Raw genomic sequence first — 21,008 nt, forward strand, 5'->3', positions numbered from 1 at the left:
CACACACACACACACACACAAAATGTGTTATTATTATTACTGAATCGATTTATTTGTCCCAACATGGACTTTCTACTAAACAGATACGTTTGTGGATTCGTACCAGAAAATAAGTTTTCGAACGTAGTTATGTATTTTGAATAGAGACTTCCCTTCACAGCCCAGCTATTATAGTCAAAACTCGTTATTTCTTTCTCTTTTATTTATAAATTCAATTAAACACTAAATAAGTTCAGCTAGAGGAAATTACCAAGTTGTATCCCTTCTATCTGTCTCAGATCTTTATCCGACAAATTTATCTGAATAATTCACCTGGGATATCAACGAAAATTATGTTTCAGAATAATTTAATTTGTTGAAGATTAACTTTCATTTGAATTTAAACATTCTAAGTATAGCCTAGTTTCAGCTTTTAAGTTTCTTCTTCGGTTTGCTCATGAAACTAGGAGCCGATTCCAAAAATAAATGTTGTTTTCCTTCTGACCTAGATAAAGCTGGTGTCCAGAACCAAAACATCAAATGTGTTCCTTCCTTATCGGTTTCAGATAACTGTATTGTGATTCTTACAATGTGTTCGAGCAACAACATTGAAGACGCATGCCTTTCTAAACAATAGTGTTATGTATATTTGATTTAATTATATCTGATTTAATATATATTTATTTCATTTTAATTGTTTGTCAGTTTTTATATAAAAAAAATATGTTTCATTACATGATATTGTAATGTAAATGTATTCACTAGAGATGATACTTTCTTTTAGAAAATAGATTGACCTTGACTGTTAGTTTATAAACACCAGGTGTTGGTCTAAATCCTGACCTTGATTCAGAATTTGTAGCAACTTTCGTAAACAAGTTCTAATTTATTTTAAAATAATTGGTTGTTTCCAAGGTCATGATGGGACTTTGTCTTTAAGATATAAACAATTTTTTTAAATTTTTATTTCTTAGAGTAAAAATTATTGGTTTTCATCGGGGTCACACTGGGTGAAAGTGATCTGTAACAAGTATTTGCGCCAATAAACTTCCAGAAGATGAATACGTGACCCTTGTTTACGTTTTAGAAAGCTCATATAACCCATGGTTTGGAGAATTAATCTCAGTAGAAGCTGGGCTGCGAAACTGTTAGTTGTATGTTGTGCTGTTTGGAGTAATTTCAAATTACTTGGTCTGGAGTTATTTCAAAATACTTGGATTCAAAAGGATTTTTATTTCCATTATTTTTCTGGAAAATACGTGTGCTCATGTAATATTGTGAAAGAAGGACAGATTTATTTATAAAAATTTATTCAGCTATCAGAAACCGGAGAGAGAATTTTTATTTCTACAAGGACTTCCATCTTTTCATTCTTCGTCGGGGTTCGAATGTGAAATCAGTAGAACATTTTGTTATTAGGACTACTAAAATTTTATTCTCGGATTATTATTGGATTATTTTTGGATTTGATTCTATAAAACCGTAAGTTGATATTAATTTCATTTTTACAGAATTTTTTTCCAGGGAAATAAAACAAATTATTTTTTAAAGCTTGTTGTTTTCACTCTTTCTTGTGTTACTGTTTATTCGAGCCTAAACAAGTGACATAAGAATAGCAATATATTTTTCAGCAAGAATAACCTTGTATTTATTTTTCTATGAAACTCGATTTAAAAGCAAAAAGGTGTGAAACCGAATTAGACATTTTACTCAGTTCAAACATGAATCAATAATTCATGCACGGCTAATGCCAAAAATATCAACCTCGATATTCAAAACATATTTGTATAATGTATCTTTGAGCTACTATCCAACACCTGAAGAATACTTTCGATCATTGCTTGTTTTGAAACCAAATAACATAGGAAACAATTCAATAAATCAGGCGACAGACACGCAAGTATTAAGGTACTTCAAGATTACAAGACTGTCGATATATCGCACATACAACGCTTTCCTTTCCACCATCATAGATTTGTGTTTAGTGTTGATAGAGCCAATTCTTCTGTCTGTCAGAATGATTTACCCTCTGTAAATTACGCATAATTTGATTTTAGATTTGTAAAGCCACTTTCGACAAAAGAAATTACAACGCCTAGTCATTCTACAATGATTTATTTATGCAGAGAAAATGTTTCGAGTCCATTCTAATTTGTCAACGTTTATTTGCTTTCCCTCGCATGGAAACGATTTTTTCTTATCCAGCAGGAAAAAGGAATGAAATGTTTGCTATAGCATTAGTGAGTCCTCAAGAGGGAAGATATCTGAATGACTGAGTTTGATAGCTTGAATGGAAATACGAGTATGACAAAGGGAATCGACACCCAAAACTGTTTTATACCTATATTGTTTGCTCTTAGATTTTGGGAGAGAGATACATATGGCTGTTGTTGTAAATGAAAAATCTGATCTAGACCGGATTCTTTTACACCGTAGCCAATTTGTGTAAAAGTGAGATTTTGTTAAAACTTAATTTTCATAAATTCACACCTAATTACTGGCTTATTAATGTAACAGACGTTTGATGACTCGAAAGATTGTACTCTATCTCATAAACAAACTGAGAGCACAATTGTGACAAGTGGACGGAATGTAACAAGAGAACTTAACGTTATGAGATTGAACATAAAATTGTAACTGTTCGTATAAGAACTTGAAATTAAGAAATTTTAAATTATTTCAAGAATCTTCAGTCATACAAAATTAAATAATCTCTTGGGTCCAAGTATTCATCTAGACGCATATTTTATTCTTTTCTTTTTTTTTTAAATTACTCATGACTTTTGTTAACAGTATAAACTTGCGAAGTGATCCATATTTATAGGTTACCTGAAGAAAAGGAACGGTCTTTACTTGTGATTATTTTGACGGTATTGTGAACGTTATTTATATAGTCTGGGGCCCCGAGTGGCCGAGTGGTCTAAAGCGCTCTCCGTCACGGATCACTGCCATCTCACCTCTGTCTACCTGGGTTCGAGTCTCGGGCTCGGTCAATGTGGATATGTGAGAAAGCTTGCCGGTAGCTTCTCGTGGGTCGGTGGTTCTTTCCGGGGTTTTCCCGGGTTCTTCCTCCACCATTAATACTGGCCGCCATGTATAGCCTATCTTGTGCTGAAAAATGGCGTTAAACCCCATAACAACAACAACAACAACAAAATTTATATAGTCATCACTTTTACAAGAATCGTTATATGAAGCCCCACAATAAAAAGACCAGAACGTCTGAATTTAGTTGTCGTCTAGGATAATTGTTCCCACTCGAGCTCCGACAGACTATTTTTTGTAGCGCTGTAAATTACTTAACAGCTGATATATCAATTGTCACTGTTAATTGCATAAAAAGGAAGACTAATTATCGTATTATGTACGTTATAGGAAATTGACCAGTAGGCGTTTTGTAATTGACAAATTGTTTGAGATGGGTAAGTAACTTATTTCCACCCATGTGACCAATCATGGTATATGAATAATATATATTACCTACCCCTTTCTACCGAGCAATGACTATAGGAATCAAAAGAGATTGCTAAACATTACATGAATCAACTGGAATTGATACATTCTGTATTGGAGCAAACGTTGGATGTTCCAGACGCCCAAATGGAAGTCACTGTGGAGGACCAAACCCCTAGCCCAAATGGAAGTCACTGTGGAGGACCAAACCCCTAACACAAATTCCACTCCTCGACAAATGATATGAACAAAGTAACTCTGCAGAAAGGAAAAAACAATTTGAAGAAAGATAGGAATTTACAAAACGAACATGAGAAGAAAAAGGAAATTAGAACGAAGAAGGAAATAATATTAGCAGAAAATACTATAGCCCCTTTCTACGAAATTATAGGTCCTAGTTTCGCTTCAAATAACATAATCAATGAGAGCAAGGGGTCAAACAGTACCGAAAATAAATGGAAAACGTATGAATAGGGATGGATGTGAGTCCCATCCAAAATGAAACCTCCACCCCAGGGATGGCTCCAGGGGGAAAAGGACAAAACAAAGGGGACGAGAAAATGGAGGCACCCAAGATATCCAATAAACACAAATGAAGCAGAAAGGAACGCAATCGACATCAAGAACCCCAACAGAGAGAGAAATCACAGAATTTATAAAAGTCAAATATGACACCAGATGAGTGTGCTGCACTAGCGATGCAAAAGCTCTCCCCAAAAGGGATCATGGAAAAATGGAGGTCAAAAGAAGGGCTGTTTCCCTCACAAAGGGAGAAGAGCAGAGAATTGTCATAAGTATTGAACAGTACAGGGCCAAGAAGGCCATCTAAGTTACTTTAACATATATAGTAATATATATTATTATAATAACATTTTCTTTTTACTATGAAAAAATTCATCACCTTAAGCACAAATAGAAATGGAGGGATTAAACCCCAAAGTCCTTGCCGTTAACATTAACGACATCAGTGAAAGAAACAGATGAATTAATATGCTTATCCAAAAACTATGATATTATACTTGTACAAAAAACTCACAATACGCCTAAAACAACAATACACAAACTAGAGGAATAGAGGGGTGATACCAGCCAGTGCGCGGAACAGGTCCGGCTCCTCACACCTTCATTATATTCTCATCACTTTTATACATTGATAAAAATCTTTTAAATACATATTATACAAAGAATTCGTATGCTGATCATCACAAAAATCATAGAAATATATTTAAGATTGCAAAGAGTTCCAATGGAAATTATGGCTGCCCCTTAAATAATTTGTTTACATACAGTATGAAAGGAGAGACATGAGACGAGTGGGGGATGGAACTGGTTTATCATCCATGTAGGGATGGTTCCAGCCTGTGCGCGGGTCAGATCTACTCCGTCACGCCCTCCCAAAGTCACTCACCTCCTTCCCGCTTCTGCTGAACGTTGAATTGATTTCTGCTAGACATTAAATTTATTTTTCCCCATCCAGTAAGGAGGCAGGCCAACCTAGAGTTAAGAATACTAATTATTAATATTACTATCTCGTAGAATTTTCTTAAAATCTTAACAATGATTGGTACAGCAACAAACACACTTGGGACAGGGTATTGAGCAAGGAGCGCATGGGGTAGTATGGGTCACACCTTATCTCCCCAAAGGGGCTGTAAATAAATAAGAACATAACGAACAAAACAACACTGGAGAACATATAAAACATTACTAACAACTAATAGATGATAAATCACACACATAATATACCCTCATTCAATTTATTTTAAAAAGACTCAATAAACCAGCCAAGGTCAACTAAATGAGTCTATATAAAACATTAGTTTAGGGCGGTGCACAAACCCTAAACAAACTTTCATAACCTTTTATCAAAATTCTACATGATTTTTACAATGCACAATATCACAACTAATGGAACAACATACAGACATAAAAACATGTAATCTTTTGGCAATAGTTGGTCCACTTTATGTAGAATCTGAGAGGGTCCGCACCAAGAAAGGAGCTAATGCTGGTTTAATTTGTAATTTTACCTTTACAAATACCATACTTTCGCTTATGTTTGATGCGGAAAAAGAACATTTCGGTCTAGTCCTGACTGATATTTGTAAATGAGTTCTATTAAAACGGCGTTCACATTTGACTACTAACTTTACTTGGTGCAAAACGTTTCTATTAAAAATGCTTTGTTTTTGGCTATTTAACCCAAGCTTATTGTAACAATTTATAAATATGTTTTAAATGTAGCTGCCAAATCAGAACACTTTGCTTGTTAGTATTTTATACACTATATATGTTTTGTTACGCTACAAAGACCCGTATTAATGATTATACGAAATTCGTCTTGAAACTATTTGTGCACCTTTTTTCTTTTCTTCCAAATTTGACTTAAAAAGCTTTTCAAATGGACGCCTAATTTTTATTACAAAGTGTTAGTGTATATGCATATTGTAAACCCATATTCCTTTCTAATACAGTTTTGCGTTTGGAATTCAATTAGTTTTCTATTGACTGGAACGGTAAGGCGCCATTGTGGTGAAAACAGTATCAAAGAAAATGATAAGATAAAATATATAGTTTGTATATGTGTGCACAATAGAATACAACTTTACTTTTATTTTAAATCATCTTTTCGTGACACAAAATATACTCAGATCTAACAATTATATACATCCAAAATCTTACGAGTATAATTCACTGAATATTTTCTAAGAACGGCTTCTCAGTAGATGTTACTACAATCGTAGCACTCACTAAATGGTTCCACTTGACCCATATATGCGCATGCTTGTGCGAATACATACATACATACATACATACACACATGCATACATACATATGTTACATACATCCATACATACATACATACTCGTTTTGCATAGAACCTGATCTTCTGATGTTATTTACAATCTGCGTCTGTGCATGTTGCAGATGGACTGACTTTTAAGTGATTATATGAAGTGCAAACAATGGTAAGAACCATTCATTCTCTATATGAGAGGTACTTCCTAACTTAATGTTGATGCATTGATAAACACTAACGCTACTACAATAGCGGTAATTTGGATAGGTTGAGATAGTTTCGTATTTGATACAAAAGTGAAGCAAATGAATTAGCATTGATAGTAACTGCTGCTTGCAGTAAACAATTGTGTCTGTGGGTGACAGGACTCGACTTTTTAATAGGAACCCACTGGACGTTTGTCACTATTGTCTATATTTTGTTTTGACTAGATGATGTAGATAATAATACAAAATTAATGGTTTAGATCTATATGTCTCTTTAAAATTGCTATTTAAAAGATAGGGTACAAATTAAAGTCTGAAGATATTATTGTGTTCATTGACCCATTGTATGTTACTGACCATTTCGTATGAAGCGTTTGGAGGCATCGTAACTAAAAACTATTCTCAGAGAGAATGGGACTACACGGTAACATAGTTAATACATAATAAATGTGTTTTCTACATATAAATAAATATCAATATCGGGTTTTATAGTCAGCACGAATCAATGTACTACTTTTATAAGTCAGTCTTTTTGAATACACATACACAATCTACACTAACGTTGCTGTGGAATAATTTTGCACTATCTTTTGTTTCAACATTTAGACCAGTTTTAGAAAAGACACCTCCTATTTCGAATGGTACATTCATATATATAGCGTTGCCGAGGTAGTAAGAATATATAAATAGAAGCATATTTTCGAAAGACACTTCCCATTTGCAATTTGGAGGGTTTGTGAAAATGAAGGTATTGAGTATCTTTGCGATACAGGTGTGTTAGGTAACCAATCCTAATTTCATAAAATGTTTCAACCTATGTGCACAATCAAATAAAATTTTAATACACTCAGTAATAAACAAACTAATTGACATATTACATATTTTAAAACTGAAATTCATCGAGTTTAAGTATGTTTCTAAATATATGTATTTGATTATTATGTTCGTTGCTTCTCAACATAATAGCAATATATGATTCCGGATATTTATAAGTGGACTATTATTGAGTGTTACAAGTTGTATAAATAGTTCTGACTCGAACAAAGCACTTATGTGGTTTTGTGTTTACTACGTATCCCCGTTTCATTCACTTGTTCTTTTAACTTGTTAATGTTTACTTTGAAAAAATGAAATAGGCATTTTGCGTTTTATGAAAGACAGTGTAGAACCCTCATGTACTTAACCGGGGCTAGGTGTAGATGTATATTGTGCGGTTGCGTCATCGGTCTGTCTGTATTGCAGATATGAATTTACTCTTTAGCTTTAAATTTTTTCAATATGTTTTATGGGTAATATGAGTGGATTTAATCTGCTGTCACAGGTAAGTGATCTCTCTCTCTCTCTCTCTCTCTCTCTCTCTCTCTCATATGGTTCATGTCATTTTGCACACCAGCTTTCTCTGAGGGCTTATTGTCTAACATTCTGTCCAAAATATTGCTGTCAACCACAAATAACTGATTTCTCGGCCTAGATTATGTGCAATGTGCATAAACTGTTGGTAGCTCCTTTCGGTACTCTCACATTATCCCACTGAGTACATGAGTCAATTTTCACCAAATATGACTTCATTTCTAAAAACAAACAAAACGTTTGTTGACATTGTTGAATAGTTTAAAATGTAAAGCAATAAATCATTCCGGATATTTTATAAGTGGACTATTTTTGAATATTTTTGGTTGTAAAGTAGTTCCAGACTGAGTGTGTGATAGGAATTTTTAAGTATGCGAAATGAAATCTCTGCCTCAACATCTGTATCTAGCGCCAGATCAGACATGTAAGATTAAAGGGGTATGTAATAAATATTCTAAAACTGAAGTCCATCCAGATTAATTTTGTGTCTTCATTTTTTGTTGCTGTAATATACCCCTTGCCTCTATTCTATTTGGTTGTGCTATTATCTTCGTTGTTTCTCATATTCGAATATTTCCTATTTTGGAATGGATAAAAGAATCAGTTAATACGAATTTGTATGTACTTCTTTACTTTTTATATAACACATGACTTATTAATGAATAAACGAATTCACGAAAAAAAATTCGAGTAACTAAACTCTCTAATTTAAAAAGTATACAAACTTGTTGATTTCATTAATTTAATGAATGTCTGAAATGAAGGTCGTCTCCAGATTAGGAATAAAAGCACTTAATTCACTTTTTTCCATTTTCCATATTTGTGCAAGAACGAAAAAAAATGCAACTGATGGAAAAACGCTTTGGCAGTTGCATAAGTGAAACTTGAAACAACCCGGTGTCAAATATTTGATTTGTTATTTGCTAAGAAAATAAGGTAATTGATAAAAGTTGTGAATATTCTAAAGCACAAAAGAAAATATTGAGAAGTAAGCATATTATAAATCATATTGCTTGGATATTATTAAACAAAATCATTTGTTCTTATAACATTACATAGCATAGCCATATTTCACATCAGTCCGAAAGAGGAACGACTGTCCTGTCAGTCTTTGGTATAACAATTGTGTCCTGTCAGTCTTTGATATAACAATTGGTTTCTTTTTTGTGTCAAATATGTTACTGTTATCCATGAGCGTCTGTTGTTTGCGGTCAATATCATTCATTTGATTCCATTCGCACTGCAGAAAAGATCTTTCTGGAATATAAAGCATTCGTATTAAAACCTCTTATTGATGGTGACAGGTTATAATGCAGACTAACAGAACAGCTATGGGGCCGTAATCTGCAGGAGAAACTGAATCCAGTTGAGCGCATACAGAGCTCACTCAATCGCTGAAAGCAAGCCGCTGCGTGTAAATCTTGTGTGACAGTATCAGAAAGTTTGTGGCAGTTGGTGCAAATAACAGGATTATTCTCAACACACTTGTGCACGTATCTAACCTTTCTTTGGTGAAGTTCACATGATACGGATCCAACCATCCTCGAGTGAAGTTCACGCGATAGAAGTGATATATGAACTATGCTAATAATGAAGACAATGGCAAGAATGACTTGATCTGCTATGTTCTAACTCTTATATTAAAGAAACGTTTTCATGAAGCCAGAAACACAACGGAGGGGTACAGTTTGGAATTATGCTCACATGTGGATATGTTCAGAAATACAATAGCAACACATTACATGAAAGCAACGATGATGTCATCTGGAATTATAGAGTGCATTCTCTTTCTTTGCCTTCCAGGTAAGTATCCATATATTTCCATTAAAAAGTATTTGAGATTCGGATCGTGAGATCCCAAGTTGTTTTCTTGTAAGAAGGAATAGATTAATATTGTGTCGTGGCATTCGAAATCCATTACCGACAAAGATACTAGGTTCAAATCCCTAAGCTAATATTTACCTCACTTTGGTTTAATACTTACGCCAAATCATTAATTCAGCACCTAGAGGTGGCTTACATTAAGCAAATAAGCCAAATAATAGCATGAACTGGCATAAGATTGGTCATTATATTAAATTTTACAGGGAAGGGAGGATTTTAACAAAAAATATATTCGCCTTTCTGCCATTATACATTGCTATAAGAATGGTCATTACATTAAAAGATTTACTGGGTACGGTGCATTTTAAAGAAAAATATGTTCAATATTTCGCTATATGAATTGTTATAAGAATGGTTATTACATAAATTACATTTATTTAACACGGAAGTTGGATTTAAAGAAATACATATTCGACTTAATCCGATTAAAAACTTTTATACAGTCTCTCCAAGAACCAACATGGTTTCAAACTTTTAATTTCAGGACACACTTAGAGAAATTGACTTTTAAAAGGACACAACATACAATAGGACTTTGTATCACAGTAATCAAAATTTACTCTTCTTAGGTAATGTTTCAAAACAAGTTTTAACTACGAACATCTTCAACAAAAAAAGCGTTTATACAAATTTTTGGTGCAAAAGTCATTCTTTTTTAAAACTATTGTCAAATTATATCATGACCGTTTGCATCTACTTAGTGTCTACGAACACCATAAACAATGCTATAATTTATTTCGTTTGTATTTCTACTGGTGTTTTATAACAGATCACTGACCACATGTTTTAAAGTAGAAACTGATGTGAAATGTTTAACTAAAGTGGAATATCTTTCCTTCTCGACGTCAGAGGTATATGTTTTTATTTAGGTCCGTTTATAAATAGGTTACTTTTGAAACGTGTTTCGAAGAAACTCTTAATACAGCAATTTTTTGTTCAGTGAGATATCGAGCGGTTGGTGTGCTTAATTTATAACTGTTCGGATGACGGAGACCAAACAGGAATAAAACTTAAGAAATAAGTTATTTCGCCATTTAATATGTTTGTTGTTTTCACTGGATTTCTACCTACATTTGTTCACTGCCTTATTTTAATCGGTATCCATTGTTGTGTAAATATTTACCCTAAGTTTGATTGTGAGCAATATGTATTTACACACCGAATTCTCGAAGTACGACATACTCTCATGTCATGCGGTTTACCTACACTTGGCTATTAATTGACCTCCGACTTCAAGGCACGTTTGTGACAACGCATTTATAGACCTTTTGCGTTTATTCAAAAATCATACGTCCATGTTAGCCCACATGTCTGGCAAATTTCCCCAGAGAGCAATAATTTTAATTCAAAGAGCGGTCTTGAATTGGCTAATTTGGCAGTTGCGACGCTCCCTTCATTTCAACTGGTTGGGGCGGAAAAGAGACCGAAATGAATAATTTGAAGTCGTAGTCAGTTACTTCTAGAAGATTTCCATTATATATATATATATATATATATATATATATATATATATATATATATATATATATATATATATATATATATATATTCCTCAAATGTCGTTTGAGACATTTGTATTATCTAACCACATCTTTTCATTTGGGCATAAACCTGCAAAATATCTTTTTATTATTTCCATTCTAAGCTATTAAATGTGTTTTATTTATCGTTATTTGTTCCCGTTGTAACGAATACTTGCCTTGCGATATAGTAATAAAAATTAGAATATGTATAGGAAATGATAATATGGAGTTTCACGTTGATATTTGGAGCGATAATCAAACGGGAGAGGAAGAGAACTCGATAACGCCTGAGCGATAGATGCGAATATAAGGTGTCAGTCAACAAGAGATAACACGTGAATGAAACATTCAAAAAGGGAGAATGCATATTGTCTCGGTATATTGCGCCATAGAATAAATCAATACTACACTACCGACGCTGGAATGATATATCCATTTGTCTGCAATTAAACTATGATTCAATAGAATGCGTTACATCTGCAATGTACAAGACATGATGGGGAGTAAAGAAATTAATATTTCTTTGGAGTCAGTTTATGGAATCCGCAAATACCTTTCCGAACATGATGCCACATGTCTGCAGCATGATGCATCGGTGCCAGGTATCACTATAAACTACCACACGGCAGACATCGTAGCGATATGACTGAAAACTTGTTAAAGCTACGTTAAAAATCCAAATCACACACACACACACACACCCCTTTCTGAATGTCTTTAGTAGCCTATTTGAGGATGGGTTGTTAATATGCAAGAGAAATAACGCTCCGTAACCTTATATATCGCTTCCCAAGAAAACTTGCTTCTATACTGGAAAGATGAAGGAATTTGTTAAAGACACCAGCCTAAAGGCAAGCCTTTCTTTATTGGAATATGTGTTGACGTACCTGTGCATAATTACATTAGACCAAAATTATTTTAAAATCTCTCATGCTTTTCGCAGATCTTCCATTGAAAATGACTTGCAATTCTTCTTGGAATGTCCATGGTATCACATTCAAAGATTTAAACTTGTTCAATTCCTTGCATGGCTAGACATCTAAACATTGAAGATTATGTTGTGCTGATGTAAGACTATATATATATATATATATATATATATATATATATATATATATATATATATATATATATATATATATATATATATATATATATTTATTTATTTATTTATTTATTTATAAGAACTACCAATAGCTTCTTCTTTTATTATTATACTCATAAGCAGCTAACCTCTCTCTCTCTCTCTCTCTCGTGTAATTATTCCCCAAAGTAGCTGCGATGAGTACTATTGTAGAGGCAAAGAATTGCAATGCTACTGAAACTTGTTTCCAATCGCATTGTGTTTGATCGTATGTCCTTTAGCCAGCACAATATGTTGAAATTAACATTAGACTAATATTTGAAGATCTACTTGTTGCAGCATGCTACTTTTTGTAAGCTCTGTCTTGCATACCACTTTCTTACAGTTGAACTCACGTTGTAACTTGCAACAAACACAAAAGATTAAAATTGAACTTTTTTAAATATTCAGTCATGGTTCTGTGACTTAATTGTTCGAACAAGTTACATATCATCTGGAGTAATTTCAAAGTATTTCATTCTTCTGATGTGTTGGAGTGTGCGTGCGCGTGTGTGTGTGTACTGTTTTGATTTTTATTTTAACGTACCTTTAAAAAAAATTATGTTATATCGCTACGGTGTCAGGAGTGTGGCAGTTTATAGTGATGTCTAGCACTGGGGTATCATGACGCAGACATGTAGCATCATGTCCCACCCAGTCACGTTATCCTGGCACAAGGCCGACCACTCCTAACACTGACCTGTTAATGCCAAACGTGGCAGCTGCCCTTACCAATTTTTTAAGCTTTTGGTATGACTCGGTCGGGTTTCGAACCCGCGACCTCCCGCATCTGAGATCGACGCTCTAACCACTTAGGCTACAGGAGTGATCGACGTGTCAGAGTTGCAAAAGGTTTAGAAACAAGATCGCAAGAATATGTAAGTTCCCCTCCGCTTTAATTAACGATCACATGGTGAGTAGAAAATGAAAAATAAATAGAAAAAAGTATTATTAAAGATAGGGAAACCCTAATGTATACGATAGGTAGCATGAAATATACTAATTTTTGTCGCATAATATTAATATTTGAGGGTGGGTCACTAACTTTTGACCTTGATCGATTCATTATCTTGCACCTTAGTATTTATATTGTGTTATGTCACGAAAATTAGAAAATCATTACCCTGAAAGACTTGAATGTATGGTTTTTCAAAACTTCTAAGTCATTTAACTCAATAATGTAAGTTTGCGAAAATCGAAAGATCAAGAGGTTAAATGAGATTTTGGTAAGACAAAGTTGTATACCAACACCCACCGACAGACACACATACACACACAGAGACACGGTGCCATAAAAGATCATAGACAAAGACTTCAGCAAAATAAATGATAAATATATAGATCAAGTACTTGTCAAAGTCTTATAGTCCATAGCAGTCTGAAGCCAAATGATTGCTAGAAACGATTGATAGCTGCAACACTATAATTAACACTTTAACATTTCCCAGAACACCTCTATTTTGTATGACTGATATTTGAATTTATTCAATGAAATTCCTTCCTCTATCATGATGTTATTATCAGCTATTAGACAGGCCAATCATTTTGTAACTATAGATAACGTCCATATAAGTGTCATATCCCAAATTAAAATTAGCAAAGTAAGCAAGCCCTTTGCATTCAATTCTATCACAGAAATGTTTAGAAACATTATCAAACATTCCAAGAAAGCACACCTTATGTCCCAAAGATGGCAAAGATTGTTTCCCAAATTCATTTTATCTTGCACCTAAAGCACATGCCAATTTTGTCTTAATGTGTGTGGTTCAGTTTAAATATTCTCTCTTAGGTGACATTAGACTACCTGTGCTAATGTGCCGTTAGAGCCCCTTAAACAAATTATATTTTTCTCTTTTTGTTCTCGAATATTTGCTAACCTAAATAAAAATAAAATGTTTACCGAGTTCAGCATCATTTTCTTTTGGGTAGCTTGACGACATCAACTGGTGTGATTCGACCGTTATATTAAAGGTCACTAGCTTTTACATATCCCGTCATTGCATCCATATACTATACTTTTCAGAAAATACAATATAACCTACGACGAACTTTGAACACCTGTGTATCCAAATTATTGCCTATTATCGCTAATACAGGTTAATTGCATCTAATCATTTAACTTAACACTAAATTTAATTAGGAATTAAAAATCGAAGCAAATATACAATAAATCTAATTAGTGTAGTGTTATTTTGAAACACCATCAAGAACTTCTTTGGTTAGTTTATATTATGAAATAAAACGCGATACACAAAGTGGAGCGATCCTTCTTAATTCACATGCCAACATATTATTTTCCATCTGAACAGATTTTATTGTCATACATGTTGACAAGTCTTGTCGGGCTTCAAAGTTCTCGCAACTTAGAATAAGTGCCTCCCTTTCAGTGGACTGTAAAATTTACACCAATACGGCACAAAATGAACACGGTTTCATGTTTTATATGTAAACGATATACAAGAAGGAGACAAACGGGCAAACAGACATATATAATAATTAATTATATGAATAAAATACTAAAATAGTCAATTAAGGATTATGTCAGGTATTTGAAAAGAATATATACAGTCAAAAGAATATACAAAGCAATCAAATAGCTTATGAACGAAGAACGTTATGATACCGCTGTTTAAGAATAGGGCAGAAATTAGGTGAGTGGAGAAATCAGTTTTGAAGACTCCTTAATTAAAAGTAGAGTTTTGTGTATTTTGACCTTTTTGTAAGAAGTCAAATAAGTAAATATTAATACTCGCAGTAACATGAGATGATCCGTATAACAAACTTTTAGTATTCGCTGTATATATATATATATATATATATATATATATATATATATATATATATATATATATATATATATATATATATATGTGATTTAGAATTTAAACCAATTTGTAAGTTGTTATATAAGTATTGGTAACGAAAAATGTAATGATATCCTTATTGATATCTTTACCACAAGTACACAATGGAGTAACTCTCAAAATGCTAGAGTATGCATCTTATTGTAAATAGCAACGTCTGTTTTTAAATCTATCATGCAGAATATATAATTTCCTTTTACCAGCTAAGAAATAGGCAGATACGTGTATGTGGTCGTAGCCTCGTTCTTTTGAAGATAGAATGGTTACTTTCACGTTTTATTGAATCATGGAGTGTATTCCATACAAGAAGCGAAGGGTGTAAGAAAGCAGTCTTAGTTCGAGTCTTGAATTAATTTGAACAAACGTATTCCTGTTTCTTAGATTATGTCCGATAGTCTCACCAGCCGGTGGTTCTAGAAGGTCAAAAAGACAAATAAGATAGACACTGTTTGCGATTTTGTGAAAGTAAGACAGTTTATAAATTTTCGTCAACTTGCCGATGTAGGCCAATTAAGTTAATTTAAGACACGATTCTAGCACGTAAAGTCACAATTCTCATTGCGTTGCATTGTAGTTGTTTCTAGTTTAAGAATTTACTGATGAACATCGTTCCATACCCCATCAGCATTTTCTCGCATAGAGTGGGTGTATGTAAAATATATCCGTTCCAACGTTCTTTGACTAAATCTATTTTTAAATATTTTCAAGGTATTTATCATCTTAGAGGTCGTTTTAAATGTGTTATCATTAGATTTTGGCCCAGTTCCCCACATTACTTAAAGTTAGTCTAAGACATTTCTTGTAGTTAACAAAAGATATAATTCCTTTTAATTTTTGTTCCGGAAAACTAGTAGGCTCTAACGTATGCATTGCCTCAATTTGGATCGAATTAAAGTCAACCAACAACTGCATGATGAATACTTCAGTGAACTATCGCCAACAAAGAGTTTGTTACACCCAAGAGAGTTTATTTTAAAACATTAGTATACATAATAAATTACAATGGGCATACAACAGAGCCGTGTAGTACGCCAGCTATGGGATCTTGGCGCATGGCTTGAGCGGTATTTACAAGACTGGTTGGAGTCTATTAGATGGTTAGTCAGAATATAATTAACTGAGTGAGCTACCAATGCCATAGCACTTTAGCACTTAAACTTATGTATTAGACTTTTATGCCAACAATGAATAAATGATTTAGAGGCATAGCAAAAGACAACACACGTGTTATTCTTGCTATTAAGCACAGTTCATATACAAACGGATCACTGTCACTTCACATTTAATTACACTGCCATACTTTTATTGCTTTCCACAAGTTTGTAAATACTTTTGGAACAAAATATATGTTGAGTATTACACATGGTGGTTTAAGTCTGGATGACACCTTTCCTTGATTATATAGCAGATTATTTTATTTACGCCGCCACGTGCTTTTTGGGTGGGCAATGTATTACTTGCATCCAAAATGTTTTGTTATTAAACCTTAGCAAGTTTGTTCGTAATTCACAAGTGTATGTCAAGTAGATTTTCATTTTGTGACGCTTGCCTTCGTTGCAGCAGTGAAAACGGAATTAAGACATTCTGCTTTTCCGACATACAACGAACCAGTCGCATAAGTGGTGTCGAACGGCGGTATTGTCGTTGAAAACACAATGGCGCAAATGTTTTCAGTATTCGTTTGTGTTTATACCAATATAATCAATACTTTCCAAGTTAAAATAAACGTTTTCTTTTACAAATTGTCTGATTATTAACTGTATTGTGGTTTTTTCCCTATTTTTCCAGGTAAATCGGATTTTGGCTTTCAAAAGCTTTTCCATGCGGTGTCTCTTCCTGCTAGTTCAACGTATTGTGCTTTCATTCCAGCAATTGTACATCATCTGAACATTTCTTATGTGAAATGTTATAATCTTTACCGAACTGAATGTATAACAAAGCAAAATTTTCCTGCGGCAATTACTAATATTAGGCCTATCATTAGTCCCTAACTTAGTTGTTCAGGTTATACCTATTACAAGATTATCTAATTTTCATAATCCTCCTAATTACACATAGTGATGTTTCTCTTATAACATGATGTGGCTGTATAATGCGACCTTGTAACGAAATAAGAGACTTTGGGATTCACTTGCGTTTGCATGAAAAGAGATAACCCCAGGGTTGAGAACATCTGTGGTTAGATATATAATAATGGAGTTTAACAAATTTGACGAGGGATCGGTTATTCTGGTCGGTTCAGTTATTATGTTTTTTTACTGTCATTAGAAACCATTACTGTAATGAGATTTTTCAAGGTTATGAGTCAACGAATCGGTATATGGTTTGAAAATCGCATTTTCTGAAACATAGAAAAATAAACCTCCCCAATGATTTGCACAACGATGCCTAATTGGTTTATGATAACAGTGTATCGTAAACTCATCATCTGTAATAGTATTATCTAGACGAGTTTTTCTAAGTGCATTACCATCCAAATTATCAAAATATGAAGAGACGAAATCAAATATATGACGTAATGATCTAATATTTAACTGTACAAAGATAAATATATTATCCGTTGACGACGTACATGAACTATTAAAGCTGTGGAAATTAGATAAATATGATACAGATATCATACCTAGATTGAAGTCATTGCCCCGTGATATTATTAGAACTAAAATCATCCTTAATATACAAATGAATAACTGAGACTGCTAGATTTGCAAGGGCAGTAAACCCTAAGACCCTGCATGCGCAACAATCGGAAGGCAACTTGTATCCAGTTTCATTTCGAACATAAGATGCGTTTAAAAATTACTACCCGTCCAGTGTCCTGGAGGAAACTGCACATACCAGCCTTAGAATTAATGTTATCGCATATGTTATTACTATTGACATGAAGCCAAAACTCTGTTAATTCAACATTGCAACACATCAATGGTACCAGAAGCCGAATAAACACTATTGTCACATCATTTAGCCAAAACTCGGTTATTTCAACACTGCAAGACATCAATGGTACCAAAAGCCGAATAAACACTATTGTCACATCATGCAGCCAAAACTCGGTTATTTCAACATTGCAACACATCAATGGTACCAGAAGCCGAATAAACACTATTGTCACATCATGTAGCCCGAACTCGGTTATTTCATCATTGCAACACATCAATGGTACCAGAAGCCGAATAAACACTATTATCATATCATGTAGCCAAAACTCTGTTATTTCAACATTGCCACACATCCATGGTACCAGAAGCCGAATAGATACTATTGTCACATCAGAAGGCTGACAAATAAGTTATCATTACGGTTCGAACTTTTCATACTGATCATAAGTCTGCTGCCTATTACATGTCAGGTAATAGAGCGAGCCTTTAGTTAAAGTATTGTTTAATGTACACGATAAGGTGGGTTTCGTCACGTTCTTTACTCTACCAATGAGCACATTTCACAGTGTACCATATAAAATGGATCCTGTCAATGTCAAAAGTGAAAGAAATACAGCGAGAGGAAGAACAGACGAAAGGTGAATCCACTGCATTGATAAAAAGGAAAATACTGCATGACTGCAGATTTATGTTAAAAATTCACTTGAACAGAAGATTTTAATAAAATTTAGTACATCTGCAAAAAAGGAAATTAAACCGAAACAAGAAAAACATAAGAAAGGTTTGAAATATAAAAAGAAATACCACTATTAAAAACTGTTTATATGACGTTATAGTTTGTATACTAAGATATGTTTCGATATGTACTGTACAATATGCACGAAAGTGTCATTGATTTGAGTCAACATATTTTAGAGAGAGAGAGAGAGAGAGATAGGAAGCCAATTACATAAATTACTGTCGATCAGATCCCGAACGACAATTTTAATTTGTATGACGAGATTATACACGTAATCAAAACACCATTATAAAGCATTGCAAATACTTACGTCATGAAAACACCATTAAAAATCATTATAGATACTTACGCATTGAAGCCACTACTAAAAAGGATTGTATATATTTAGATAATTGTATTTTATCATTAAACGGAATTGCAGATACTTACGTAATGAAACTACCATAACAACGAGTGTAAATACTAACATACTGAAACCATCATTTAAAAATATTGAAAATACTTACGTAAAGAAGCCACCATTTAAAAGGATTGTTGATACTCACAGTAGGTAATACAACCACAATTAAAAAGGAGTGTAATTTGTATGACTAGGACATATACATAATGAAACACCATAACGGAGTGTAGATATTAGGTAATGAAGCCAAAGGATTGTAGTTCCTTTGTTAAATAAACTACCATTGAAAAGGTTTGTATATAATTATATACAGAAATCGCCATTCTTAATGATTGTAGATACTTACGTAATGAAACAACCATTGAAAAGGATACTCGATTCTTACATAATGAAACCACCACTAAAAGGATTGTAGATATTTGCATAATGAAACTACCATTAAAAGGGATTGTAGATACCCGATAATAAAACATTAAATGTGTCATACTGTTTGTGTCACAACGAAATTCGATCAGTCTCAACATAATCATTGTATCCACCTCTAAGACTTTTAACAATTATCACAAGTTATCACCACCGCAATGAATATTAACATTTAAAACACATCTTGAAAATAAAATTGAATTTACAACATGAATGAGCATTTCACCGACAAAATCCATTGTATTAACACATTAAACTGTGGTGAAAGATAATCGTTATGTTACGTTCTGGTACGTACTGATAAAGGGATGACCAGTCACTAACATATAAAATAACATTATGTCAAGTACATACACCACACGAGAAACCGACGCATGTAAAGGTGTAGCATGTAATTTGTTAAATCACTCTTTACCGCAACAGTGACGATATCACTTATTGAAATGCCTGTTTGTTTTTTTTTATAATATATGAAATTTTTCTGCTCTTAATTATCTTTGTGTAATCTGTATAACTATAATTAGGTCTATTTACGTGTTCTTCATGTTTCTGATCTCTCTCTCTCTCTCTCTTTCTCTCTTTCTCTCTCTCTCTCTCTCTCTCACAGAATGAACAGATCCTGATAATGTGTCAAGCCCGCAGACCCTATGATATACAGTTAGTTTCTGAATCAGCAGACGCCATAAACTGTGCCTAAAAAGAAACTCCAAAGAAGAAAAAGTAGGCTTTAGGTATTATCTTTTTTTTAATTCATTTTCGGAGGCCTCGAGTGGCCGAGTGGTCTAAAGCGCTCTTCGTTATGGATCACTGCCATCTCACCTCTGTCTGCGTCGGTTCGAGTCTAAGATTCAGCCAATGTGGGTATGTGAGAAAGCTTGTCAGTAGCTTCTCGTGGGTCGGTGGTTCTTTCCGGGGTTTTCCCGGGTTCTTCATCCACCATTAATACTGACCGCCATATATAGCCTATCGTGAGCAGAAAATTGGCGTTAAACCCCACAACAACAACAACAACAACAATAATTCATTTTCCACGTGACCTCTGCATATGATTAGTGACTGAACTTGCATTAATTGTTGCTGTTAGATATTATGTCACCCATCCAGCGTGCATTTTACCCTCTATGCCAAGCGGATACATTTTCAGGAAAAACGCATGGTTATATATAGTAATGAAATTGTTTAAGTAGTGATTCTAACTCTCAACACAATCCTATCCATGGAGATGGAGATATCAGGCATCGCTGAATTTTGAAAATGCAAAGAAAAGTATGTAGCAATCGAAACGTGGGTGTAACGTCTATTGCCGAACTAGGCTATAAGGTTGTCAAGCGCACAAATTCACGTTTCAGTACAGAAATGAACACAATTAGGAATTAAAATCCATA

The 21,008-nt window shown here is 33.8% G+C and overlaps 1 protein-coding gene across 2 annotated transcripts in view; it reads left to right on the forward strand.

The window, feature by feature from the left end:
• The first annotated feature begins 9,133 nt into the window (after positions 1–9,133).
• LOC149801471 (opioid-binding protein/cell adhesion molecule homolog) overlaps positions 9,134–21,008 on the forward strand; it is a 158,661-nt gene continuing 146,786 nt past the window's right edge. For both annotated transcript variants that reach the window (XM_089954318.1, XM_089954319.1), the window contains exon 1: positions 9,134–9,591. In XM_089954318.1, the coding sequence (XP_089810444.1) occupies positions 9,363–9,591 (229 nt within the window). In that variant the 5' untranslated portion in view covers positions 9,134–9,362. The remainder of the gene's footprint in view (positions 9,592–21,008) is intronic.

This window comes from Sinohyriopsis cumingii, chromosome 4 (genome assembly GCF_028554795.1).
Source record: "Sinohyriopsis cumingii isolate HCF-2022 chromosome 4, ASM2855479v2, whole genome shotgun sequence".
Classification (NCBI taxonomy): domain Eukaryota; kingdom Metazoa; phylum Mollusca; class Bivalvia; order Unionida; family Unionidae; genus Sinohyriopsis; species Sinohyriopsis cumingii.